The sequence below is a fragment of the Maniola hyperantus genome, chromosome 2 (genome assembly GCF_902806685.2).
Source record: "Maniola hyperantus chromosome 2, iAphHyp1.2, whole genome shotgun sequence".
In the NCBI taxonomy this organism is placed as follows: domain Eukaryota; kingdom Metazoa; phylum Arthropoda; class Insecta; order Lepidoptera; family Nymphalidae; genus Maniola; species Maniola hyperantus.
The window spans coordinates 13,387,502-13,399,912 of NC_048537.1; the positions used below are offsets into that span (position 1 = coordinate 13,387,502).

A 12,411-nucleotide genomic window follows, 5' to 3' on the forward strand; every position below is an offset into this window, starting at 1 on the left:
AATAAAAGAAGTAAACTGATTAACTTTACCGTTTAAGGTTTTTCATGTAGATTTTCTCTATTATATCATACTTATACTTAGTACGATATTTAAAAATAAACCAGTCAAGTGCGAGTCAGACTCGCGCACCGAGGGTTCCGTACTACAGGGGTATTTTTTTGAACTATTTAGCATAAAAATAAATAAAAATCTGTTTTAGAATGTATAGGTAAAGTCCTTTCATATGATACCCACTTGGTTTAATTATCTTACTTTGAAAATTGAAAAGAATTTGTTCATGAAAACATTTAATTTTTTTTGTGATGTAACCACAAATTCACGGTTTGCGGATTTTTTTCTTTTACTTGTGCTATTAGACCGACCTACCTGCTAGATTTCATGATTCTAGGTCAACGGGAAGTAGATATTCTTGACAGACACGACATACGGACAGAGGGACAAACGGATAGACAGACAACGAAGTGGTCCTATAGGGGTTTTCTTTTTTCCTTTTGAGGTACGGAACCTTAAAAATTACATTATTCTACCTAGTACCAACAGTTGTGCCGATAGACCTACTGGGTGCATCAACCATGAGTCCAGTATCCACCTATACTTAGGTACCTACTCAAAGTAAATAAATTGCTTAGTTAATTTTCTTTTAGCTTATTTCTTTTAGCTTTGTGTTTCGGAATCAAAAAAAAAACCAATATAATCAGTACATTTATTTTATTCAAAAAAATTTAATATTAATCATTTAAATTCAATATTGAGTCCTATTTGTCATAGCGTAAGTTATTGATAGGTTGCAAAAACATCACATAATAATTTAATTAATAAAATTGTCTGAAACATATCTATTGCTATGTTATTAAAATATTGCTTGCTTATGTTGCGTAGGAGTTTTAAAATGAAAATTAATATGTATAAATTACGTAAATAGAAGAAAGTAAATGGCACTTTTGCTTGAGCTATGCAAATTAATGCCGCACAAATAAAACATACAACTCCTTAGCATTCTGTCATGACGATTCGTCTGCTCGACCACCGAAGCATACACAATTATGGGCATTTAATTTGTATGCAAGTTGTTAGTAATTGATATAAATACTTAGTTTTAATCCTAATCAGAATCACAGAGAACTACGTAATATAAAGTTGAATCCTCACTTAATATTGTTGGTATAATTAACAATACTTGATAATTAGGTAATTTGGTGTTCAAATGGCGTTTGACCTTCCATAGGGCTATCTTCATGGTGGTTTATTTACGTTTTTTGTACCTGCAACAAATAAGTATGTATCCAAATAAATACCTGTGTACCTACCATATTATATCATAGTAAAAATTGTGATGGGCGAATACGGAATCCTAAATACTAGAAATAGGTTCGGGGCTCCCAATTTATAAACGGAATAAAATACCTGCTTCGCTAGCTTGAACATATTGGCATAGTATACGGCGAAGCGAGGTATGAATATATTTATTAGGAAATATTATTTCTTAGTGAATAATTAAAAATATGATCTCGCTTCTACTCTCTTAAGTTCTTTCATTAGCAAAGTTGTATTTTTATGTTGGCTCAGTAATGATAATTAAAATGTATTTTGCTCTTCAATATGGCCTTGTAAAAGCTAATGGTCCTAGATCTATTGGAATTGGTTGGTTATGGCAAATATATTGCAGCTACATAAACTTGTTGGGGTGCTAGACGATCCGATCGATCTTTGTATGAAAGATAGAAGTATGGCATTATACGGTTACTTACGAGTTAGCGTGCGCCGTCGCAGTAGCTGTAGCGGTAGCGGTGGCCGTTGCATGACCTCCGCCATTGCCACCGCATCCACCACCGCAACCTCCGCCATGTCCCGAATTTCCGCCGCCATATCCTCCATGCCCGATATTTCCGCCGCTATATCCTCCATCGTAGCCACCGCCATATCCACCACCGCCACCGCCGCCGCCGCCGCCGCCTCCACCACCACCACCACCACCGAATCCTCCGCCATAACCGCCGCCATATCCGCCGCCATAACCACCGCCATAGTTGCCTCCGCCGCCACCATAGTTGCCTCCGCCGCCGCCATAGTTGCCGCCGCCGCCACCGTAATGTTTACCATGACCGTGGCCTGAAAAAGTACGTAATTTTAATTTTTTTTAGGGTTTCGTACCAAAAGGGTAAAATGGGACCCTATTACTAAGACTCCGCTGTCCGTCCGGCTGTCTGTCCGTTTATCACTAGGCTGTATCTCATGAACCGTCGTAGTTAGACAGCTGAAATTTTGACAGATGATGTATTTCTGATGCCGCTATAACAATCTAACTAAAAACAGAATAAAATAAATATTTAAGAGGGCTCCCATACAACAGACATGATTATTTGCCGTTTTAATTGATAATGGTACGGAACCTTTCATGCGTGAGTCCGACTTGCACTTGGGCGGTTTTTTTATGATAATATTTTTACCTACACTTCAAGGAAATATCTAAAGAATTTTTAAATTTCGGCAGTTGGCAGTAAGTGAACCGTAGTGGTCAAAGGCGCTCCAGACACGATATCCAGGGGAGACGCAGGATCGAATTCTGACGATACCAGAATTTTCGAAATGTATTTAAAAACTAGATGATGCCCGCGACTTCGTCCGCGTGTATTTGGGTTTTTAAAAATCCCGCAGGAACTCTTTGATTTTCCGGGATCAAAAGTAGCCTATGTCCTTCTCCGGGATGCAAGCTATCTCTGTACGAAATTTCACCAAAGTTGGTTAAACGTATGAGCCGTAAAAAGCTAGCAGACAGAGAGACGGACATAAACAAAATAAGGTCTCACCTTGTTCTTTCACAACTATCACGTTAATCTTCGTGGGCTCTTGATAACCGCCGCCATGTCCATGTCCTCCATAACCGCCATGTCCATGTCCTCCATAACCGCCATCCCAGCCTCCGCCACCGCCATAGCCGCCGCCGCCGCCGCCGCCATATCCGAAACCGCCACCGAATGAAATGCCGCCTCCTCCATGTCCTAATCCTAATAATTTATGGAGATGACGCTTCTGTCTATTCAACTGACGGTATCTCGGTTGGTCTTCTAATTTCTGCAAGTTACATGTAAATTAATATTGCTATAAACTTTTAAGTTGATCAATGAGGAGCACCCGTGTACGGCAAGAATAATAATTATTTATCTTGGTACCTACTTATTGATTTATAGGTGCATTAAACCTGAGCATTCACTTGTAAGTTGTAACTTGCAGTGTAACTTGTAATATAAAGCATTCCCTGTTTTTAGTATTGTTTGTTTATTTTCACGAGAGCTTTTACCTGTCTTGTACCATTCGCTAAAATGCTCATTATAAGTGAATGCTCAAGTTTATCATCGTGCAAAATTATTTGTAACTAGCTTATGTTCGCGACTTCGTTCGGGTGGACTACACAAATTTCGAACCCCTATTTCATCCCCTTAGCGGTTGAATTTTCAAAAATCCTTTCTTAGCGGATGCCTACGTCATAATAGCTATCTGCACGCCAAATTTCAGGCCGATCTGTCCAGTAGTTTGAGCTGTGCGTTGATAGATCAGTCAGTCATTCAGTTAGTCACCTTTTCCTTTTATATATTTAGACTAGCTGATGCCAACGACTAGGGTTTTTTTTTAATTTGTAGACTAGCGCTTGGCTGCAATCAGACCTGGTGGCAAGTGATGATGCAGCCTAAGATGGAGCGCGCTTGCCTAGAAGATGCCTATTCACTCCCTTTCGTGTGAATATAGGTTTTTAACATCCCGTGGGAACTCTTTGATTTTGATTTTCCGGGATAAAAAGTAGCCGATGTGTTAATCCAGTGAATAATCTATCTCCATTTTAAATTTCAGCTAAATCTGTCCTGTTGTTTTTGCGTGAAAGAGTAACAAACCTTTCGCTTTTTAAAATGTGTTTTTCGTCAAGTAATTTTCATTAATTACCTACCTATTAAACTACAAAATTTACAATTCCTTAATAACTTGTTACACATAATAATAATACCACTATGAGACCGCAATCAATACCTAATGTCATCGAATAATAAAAACAAATTAAGTAAGAAGTTATTTTTAGAACAATAATTTCACTTTTTCTTAAATCTTAAAATAGCTTTAACAAAGTTACCTGCACATAAACAGGTTCTGGGTTCACACCCAGCGATTTGGCCTGCGGTTCCCTCGGGGGCGGATTCCTCTGAGCAAGGAGCACTAATATGGGGAACTGGCGCGCACGGTCAGTGACATGAGTCCTTGAGTCCCTGGGGGGCGCTAGAACCGGCGCGACCAGAACAACTCTGTCCCCGCCATCGATATTGTTATCACTTACTGAAGCGTAAGTTAAGGCCACTAGCGCCAATACGCTCACTGCACTATAAAGTCCCATCTTGTTAACTGGCGCAGGATTCGCGAGTCCAACCTATTTATACGTCAGTTTTCCATCGTACGCGATGAGACGTCATGGTATGTCTTTGTACAGGACACCCCGCGGTTTCCCACGATGACGTTATCGCGCCAATGGTGATGCCTTCATTGATGGGCTTGTGATGCGGAACTGGATATTATAATTAAGTATACCTACCTACCTATCGTTTAACCACTTATTTCTCTCGTACTGTCTTTTAAGATCGTTCAACAACCGATATGTACCTATTTTGAGTTTGTATGCAAAATTTTGTATCTATCTGTTTAAGTTGTACCCACTAAGTATAAATGAGGATTAAAAAGGGACGAAAAAGTTGGGGGCTAGTTATAGTAAGTATAGCATAGGCCCGTTTGTTTAAAAAAATCCGGAAATAAACTAAAATTCCTAGGTACCTATTACCTGTATTTGTATCTTTCAGAGTTCGTTAATATGCTACAGCCTGCGGAATATTTTATTTTTCTTAAAAAAACCGGCCAAGTGCGAGTCAAGCTCGTGCAACGAGGGTTCCTTAGTCAAGTCGTATTTTTTCGACACTTTGCACGATAATTCAAAAACTATGATGCATAAAAATAAATAAAAATCTGTTTTAGAATGCACAGGCGAAGACATTTCATATGACACCCCACTTGATATAGTTATCTTACTTCGAAAATTGAAAATACAAATTATTTGCTTATGACCACAATTTAATTTTTTTTGTGTGATATAACCACAAATTCGCGTTTTTCAGATTTTTCCCCGAATGTCAGCTCTAAGACCTACCTACCTACCTGCCAAATTTCATGATTCTAGGTCAACGGGAAGTACCCTGTAGGTTTCTAGACAGACAGACAGACAGGCAGACAACAAAGTGATCCTATAAGGGTTCCGTTTTTCCTTTTGAGGTACGGAACCCAAAAAACGGGCCAAGTGCGAGGCCGACTCGCGCACAGAGGGTTCCGTATTACAGTTACCGTACAGAAAAGTACGATTTTATAGTTATTACAATATTGCATGGTAGGTACAAAGCGACATTATACCTGCATGGTAATTTGTGAATTCTACACACGTACAATTATCAGGTTAGTCTAAAACCGGATATTCTGCTCGGCGTGTTTAGATGATACGACTTACAACTGAGAGGCGGGATTTTTCTTTTTTTTTGTGCTATTATAAAATTTCCTCTGTATGCCAAGTCGCAGGTGGTTTGTTTTTGTAACGTTGATAACCAGTTTGAAATATTTTCACTTTAGTATTTTTGATTCAAATCGAAAAGGATTCTTCATGTATACTTAACTGATTCTTATGAAACTTCGCAGATGAATTTTTTTTCATCGTCGGAAAATACTTGGAGGTACCATTAAAATTGTGTAGATTAAAATATATGTGATTAGATATTGTTCTATTTCAAGGTCTCTACCATCTTCGTTTGCAGCTCCAGACAAAGGTTATCTTACTAAAAAATATGTGAGAAGGTATATTGATGTACTCACTTTGTCGTATGCAGCTGTGATAGCCTACTAGTGGTTAGGACGTTCGCCTCCGCCTAGTCGGAGGTCGGGTGTTCGATCCTGGGCACGCAGCTCTAACTTTTCGGAAATTATGTGCGTTTTAAGTACCTACCTAATCAAATATCACTCGCTTTACCGGTGAAGAAAACATCGTGAGGAAACCTGCATGCCTGAGAGTTCTCTATAATGTTGTCAAAGGTGTGTGAAGTCTGACAATCCACACTTGGCGAGAGTGGTAAACTATGGCCAAAACCCTTCTCACTCTGAGAGGAGCCCCGTGTTCTGTAGTGAGCCGGTGATGGATTGATCATGATGATGATGATGTCGTATGTACCTATGTATAGTCCGTGACAGGTTTAGATGGCAATCGGGGTATGGAGCGGGGGGACGCGCCGCACACCGGCATGTCACCCGCGCTCGCCAGCACCGGGTTAGCGCGGGGGCTGTGCGGGTGTGTGGGGCGTTCCCTTCCTGATTGCCATCTCGACCTGTCGCTTACTATAGTTGCAGACTAGACAAAAGAGTTGCACGCAGGCGCATCGAAGCATAATTACAGTATCACGATATTCTGATTATTATTTACAAGTCACAATTAGCGGGAAAAAATCTACGGGAAAAGGTATTTTACCCACACATTGTTATGGTTTTATTTCTTGCTACTTAACTTATTAGTAGTAACTTAATGTCATTTTTTTAACATCATGACGGCAGCCACTTCGTACGCGTGGTTTAGGGTTTTATAGATCCCGTGAGAACCCTTTGATTTTCCGTAAAATTGAGCATATCTCCGTCTCCAGGACGCAAGCTGTCTTTGTACCAAATTTCGTCAAAATAAGTTTAGCAGATGGATAGTGAAAAGGTACCATACAGACAGACAGATTTGCGTTTACAATATTAGTTAACTAGCTTATGCTCGCGACTTCATCCGCGTGGACTACACAAATTTCAAACCCCTATTTCACCCCCTTAGGGGTTGAGTTTTCAAAAATACTTTCTTAGCGGATGCCTACGTCATAATAGTTATCTGCATGCCATATTTCAGCCCGACCCGTCCAGTAGTTTGAGCTGTGCGTTGATAGATCAGTCAGTCAGTCATTTACCTTTTAATTTTATATATTTAGATTTATAATGTTACTAGCAGTATACAGACAAGTTTCGTTTTCATAGAACGGACGAGGACGAGGATATCAAATTGGGTATTTGAGTATATCAAAAATAAATTATTTCTCAGTCTTCCAAAATACGTAAAATCCACGTCCTTTGTTAATTTTAAGTGTAATAACGATTTTAAATTATCGATTAAACTAAAAAAAAGCACGTCAAATGATTGTTACGTCACGTGCTGGCATTTTATAAGAATATCGCATACTAAGCGCGCGTTTTGACGTTTGATAAAAAGTTACTGATTTGACTAGTTGTCAAATACCGTATTATAACGCAAAACTTTACCTTCAAAGCAACTGAAAGAGAGAGCCAGGTACTACTAGCATCTCTGCATCTACATATTTTAAACCTCTTCATTGCATTCCACTCCACTACCCATGATAGTAGTCAAATGGTAGCCTAATTTACTTAAAAATACATTAAACATTAACTAAGTCTAAGTAGGTATGTAGTTCTAAAAAGGTATCAGTGGAACAGGAAGGTAGGTAGGTAGATATAAGCATACTTACCTATATCTACCTACTTTTTATCCCTGGCGGAAACTGCTCAGGTTTCAGAAATGCGGTTAGAGACATCGATGCAGCATACATGATGAGTTTGTTTATAAATAAGGTATCTACCTATTTTTCAAGGTGTATCTTCTATATATAAAAATGAATCGCTGAATGTGTTGCTGATCGCAAATCTCGAGAACAGCTGAACCGATTTCGCTAATTCTTTTTTTATAATACTCCTTGAAGTACGAGGATGGTTCTTATGGAGAGAAAAAATTAATTCAAAAAAGTTAATGGGTAGCAGCTAAAACTGTAGCTACAGGCTACAGCTTACTGAAAATCTTTAGTTATTTCCGACTGTAACCCATCACATCCACCCACTACATCGTTAGCAGCTTGACAAACAGTAGATTAAAAAAAAACCGGCCAAGTGCGAGTCAGGCTCGCGCAATGAGGGTTCCGTACTACAGTCGTATTTTTTCGACATTTTGCACGATAATTCAAAAACTATGATGCATAAAAATAAATAAAAATCTGTTTTAGAATGTACAGGTGAGAACTTTTCATATGATACCCCATTTGATATAGTCACTCACTTCGAAAGTTGAAAATACTAATTATTAGTTCATCACCACAATTTAATTTTTTTGTGTGATCTAACCCTAAAGTCACGGTTTTCAGATTTTTCCCCAAATGTCAGCTATAAGATCTACCTACCTGCCAAATTTCATGATTCTAGGTCAACGGGAAGTACCCTGTAAAATATCTTTTCTTTTTGTTGACTAATTAATTTCATTTCTTTTATTGTTGTTTATCATGAAAATCATCCATCGTGTGCGGTGTGCCCTCTTAGAAATGAAGTTTGGCGGTCAACGCGTGAAAAGCTTCTCAATCGAAAGGCCTATTTATAGCCTAAGTATACGAATTATAATTTCCTTAACATGATTCAGTATATTTCCATTTAATTATTGGAAAAACCTAATATTATTAAAATTGAAGCAATGACGCGATTAGTAGACTTATTTATTTATTGATAGGTAATAAAACATGTTTCCTTTCATATTTTTGTGTGTTATACATAATATTATTATGATTTATCTAACCATATCTATTGGGAATATATTTTGTTCCATAGCTGTTGTAATTGCTATCTGAAAAGAAAGATAACATATTAGTAAGTAGGTATAGGTATTTTAAAGAAAAATATAATATATACAAATTATACAAAATATATCAGACGATAGAAGCAGGAATAGTTTGCGAAAAATTTATGAAAAGTATTAATATCATCGAGGATTCATTATCATACGTGTAGGCATGGGAATAAATTAGCTTTACAAGTTCAACTTATAACTAACTTTACAGGTTCTTGAAAAGTCATTGGTGAATTGGAGATTCTAGCAAATAAAATATAAATAGGGTAGATGCATTATGCTTATTAATATAATTAAAAGCAGGTACTTTTGGTCTGTTAAATAGGTCTGTGTTTGAAAGAAATAGATGAATTACCTGGGTTGCTGCCAATGACTGTTGTTCCACTATTTGCTCCATAACGTGAAAAAGGATTTGTCGGATAGTAATTGCTAGAAGGATAATTCGTACCTAAAATAAAATTGTGATTATACTATATAATATACTCAATGTAACCTTATATGTATCTCAAATATCGTATTTTAATATCTGTACCTATCTATATAATATATAAAATTCAAAGTCCTGACTGACTGACTGACTGACATATATATCAACGCACAGCCTAAACCGCTGGTCTTAGAGACATGAAATTTTGAGGGTGTGTTCTTTGTAAAGAGTAGGTATCCACTGAGAAAGGATTTTTCGAAATTCTACCCCTAAGTGGGTTAAATAGGGGATGAAAGTTTGTAGTACGAAAGTACGTCATTTTTCAAATTATTTGCATGAAAATTGGTATTTGGGTTTTCGGTCACAAATGAAGAAATACGTGTTCCAGGATTTTTGGAAATTCAACCCCCACCTCTATTTTCTAAATTCCACCCGAGCGAAGCCGGGGCGGGTCAGCTAGTAAAAGTATAAAGGCACATTGTTATATGAAAAAAGGAATTGAATAGACACTCTGTTCATGAATATTTGCAGCAAACGAACCAGAAATGGCAGCAAATGTAAAATTACTTTTTCCGCTCCTTGATAAAAGCTTAGTGGGAAAAACGTAGAAGGAAGTTGGTTTCACATTTTGCTTATGAAAAAAAAAATACATTTTGCTCATAGAATGCAAGTAGTGGTTTTTCGTTGGAAAATTGGTAGTCTTGGATCCATTGTTTTTAGTTACTAAGCGAGAAGTTTGTGTAGCATCTATACCTACTATTTAAATTATAAACACATGTTCATCTTACCCGAATTTGGCATAACAATTATAGTTTCATCTCTTGGTCCTCCAGCAGGCACTGAAACGGTATCTGAAATATTTACAGTACCTAATGTAGAAAATTCAGAACTCAGGAAAACCTAATAAACATCAAATAAAAACTGTATTATTTACCTATACTATAAACATCCCGTTTTTTCAGCGCATGCCTTGATCTAATCATGTAGAAATAGCCTTCATCGGAATTCTGTAAAAAATAATTACGATAAAATCTTTAATCGAGTCAATTTATTATTAAGCCGAGGCAAGAACAATTACTAAACATAAAGGTTTTTATCTTTTTTAATCTGATGGATTTTTTGTATAACATTTTTGATCATATTTTGACGGTTATAAAAACTCATTCAAACAAGATAAAATTAAATGGTGGAATTTTTATAAATAATTACCTTTTCACGTCCTACTTCTTCAGAATCCAGAATAAATAAACTGTCTGTGTTATTGCACATAATAACAAAATATATTAGGGCCAGTAAAATATTGTGATACATTTTTCAGCTAGACAAAATATAAAAGCACAGGAACCGTTGACAATTTTCACATACTTACAATTTCATTTAACTAACCATAGCCTTTTTATACAATAGTTAAAAGATAAACAATCTTATACTTAATTATTTTTTGTATCTCTCATCTTTTAATTGTTTTTCGTATAATTATTATAGTTATTTATAAATAGAAACATAAAGGTAAGCGTATATTTGAGACTGAAATCTACACGATATCGACATCCCATTTTTAACCGACTTCAAAAAAAGGTTCTCAATTCGTCGGAATCTTTTTTTTTTTATGTACGTTACCGGATTACTCGAAGACGCCTGGACCGATTTTGAAATTTTTTTTTGTTTGAAAGGGTATACTTCAAAGTTGGTCCCATTTAAATTTGGTGAAGATCTGATGAACATCTTCGAAGATAGATAATGGAACTCCTCAACGGATAAAAGTAAATTGCTCGCGATCAGTGTAATAGCTTAGTAAACAGTAGATTTTTAACCAGGCATAGCATATTTTAATACCATGGGGCCACTAAAAATTGTGAAATAAATTTTTTTTACAAAAAAAATAAAAACCGACTTCGATACACAAACACTAAAAATTGAAAAATAAGTTAATATAGTTCCATAATAATATTTTTTGGGGTCGGTGCCAATGAGGTGCCATTGTGGAGCCTCATAAAAATATGAAGTTTAGACGATTCGCGCAGCTAAAGCTAATTGGCACCGGCACCAAAAAGTATTATTATGGAACTATATTAACTCTTGTATACATACATAATATATTCGGTAATAAATTATAGTACATCATCCTTTTGAAAAATAGATGTCAGCGTATGCTCGCGACTTTGTCCGCGTGGACTACACAAATTTCAAACCCCAATTTCAACCCCTATGGGTTGAATTTTCAAAAAATCTTTCTTAGCGGATACCTTCGTCATAATAGCTATCTGCATGCCAAATTTCAGCCCGATCCGTCCAGTAGTTTGAGCTGTGCGTTAATAGATCAGTCAGTCAGTCAGTCGGTCAGTCACTCAGTCACCTTTTCCTCCTATATATTTAGATGTCAGAGTTTAATAAAGTTAAAAGTTGTATAGTAGAGTTAGGGCGGATTATGTGCCCACTATGCTAAGTAATCTACAGAACGCTTAGAATATAATTTTCATAATGAATACGTAGGTATTACTTACAAGATGCTTACAAGTCTTTTATTACGAACAATTAAGTCATGGAAATACCGTTTAAGTCAGACGCATGCGGCTAATCATCATCTAATCAGATCAGGTATAAGTTCCACAAATTGCTAATGCCCGTGGCCGCCATTTTAGTGACATCAGCACTAGACTGAAGTTTCGAGCTGATGGTATATTTTTACTTAAATACTAGCTAATGCCCGCGGCTTCGCCCACGTGGATTTAGGTTTTTAAAAATCCCGTGGGAACTTTTGATGTTCCAGGACAAAAGTAGCCTATCCGTAGTAGCCCGTCCCCGAGATGCAAGGTATCTCCGTACCAAATTTCGTAAAATCATTTAAACGCATGATTCTTTAAAAATCCCGTGGCATCAGCACGATTTGAGAATGCGATTCCTAAGAGCATCAGGGATGAGGAGTTGGGTTTTCAAGTTCAACGATAGTCTTAACTTGGTAGGTACCTCCAATATCAATAATAACCTATTAACTGACATTCTAAATTCCATCAGTTTAGGTGATCAGGGGACCTGCAGCATCAGGATTTAAGGGGTTGAAATCCATTTTTTTTATAGAACAATGTTGCAAAGTTTCTCTATCGATTAAAAAAGAAACTACGGAAGAAGAATCGGTTCAGTAATCTCGGAGATTTTGATGTACATAGGTTGAAAAACACAACTCCTCCTTTTTTGAAAGTCGGTTAAAAAAGCAGCCTATGAGTTCCCGGGAGTTAAGAAGGTAAATGAAAGAGAATTCAAAACC

The 12,411-nt window shown here is 36.9% G+C and overlaps 2 protein-coding genes across 2 annotated transcripts; both read right to left on the minus strand.

Moving 5' to 3' along the window:
- Positions 1–689: 689 nt before the first annotated feature.
- On the minus strand, positions 690–4,404 carry LOC117990250 (loricrin-like). The gene is made up of 4 exons (XM_034977715.2): positions 4,121–4,404; positions 2,808–3,072; positions 1,749–2,109; positions 690–1,262 (listed from the first exon to the last, which is right to left on the minus strand). The coding sequence occupies exons 1-4, from the start codon at positions 4,376–4,378 to the stop codon at positions 1,244–1,246; spliced, it is 903 nt and encodes a 300-aa protein (XP_034833606.2). The 5' UTR covers positions 4,379–4,404; the 3' UTR covers positions 690–1,243.
- Positions 4,405–8,324: 3,920 nt separating this feature from the next.
- On the minus strand, positions 8,325–11,087 carry LOC117993134 (uncharacterized). Its single transcript, XM_034980882.2, has 5 exons — positions 10,356–11,087; positions 10,081–10,153; positions 9,935–9,997; positions 9,075–9,167; positions 8,325–8,716 (listed from the first exon to the last, which is right to left on the minus strand). Exons 1-5 carry the CDS (start codon positions 10,455–10,457, stop codon positions 8,664–8,666), a joined length of 384 nt encoding a protein of 127 aa, XP_034836773.1. The 5' UTR covers positions 10,458–11,087; the 3' UTR covers positions 8,325–8,663.
- Between the last annotated feature and the right edge of the window lie 1,324 nt (positions 11,088–12,411).

Excerpts from the sequence above, each read along its gene's own strand:
- LOC117990250 (XM_034977715.2), bottom strand. The coding sequence starts at position 4,378 with ATGGGACTTTATAGTGCAGTGAGCGTATTGGCGCTAGTGGCCTTAACT. Across the intron at positions 3,073-4,120 it reads CAGAACCTGTTTATGTGCAG|AAATTAGAAGACCAACCGAG; the intron begins GTAACTTTGTTA and ends TGTAACTTGCAG. Across the intron at positions 2,110-2,807 it reads GATAGTTGTGAAAGAACAAG|GCCACGGTCATGGTAAACAT; the intron begins GTGAGACCTTAT and ends GTACTTTTTCAG.
- LOC117993134 (XM_034980882.2), bottom strand. The coding sequence starts at position 10,457 with ATGTATCACAATATTTTACTGGCCCTAATATATTTTGTTATTATGTGC. Across the intron at positions 9,998-10,080 it reads ACGGGATGTTTATAGTATAG|ATACCGTTTCAGTGCCTGCT; the intron begins GTAAATAATACA and ends TAAATATTTCAG. Across the intron at positions 9,168-9,934 it reads AATTGTTATGCCAAATTCGG|GTACGAATTATCCTTCTAGC; the intron begins GTAAGATGAACA and ends ATTTTATTTTAG.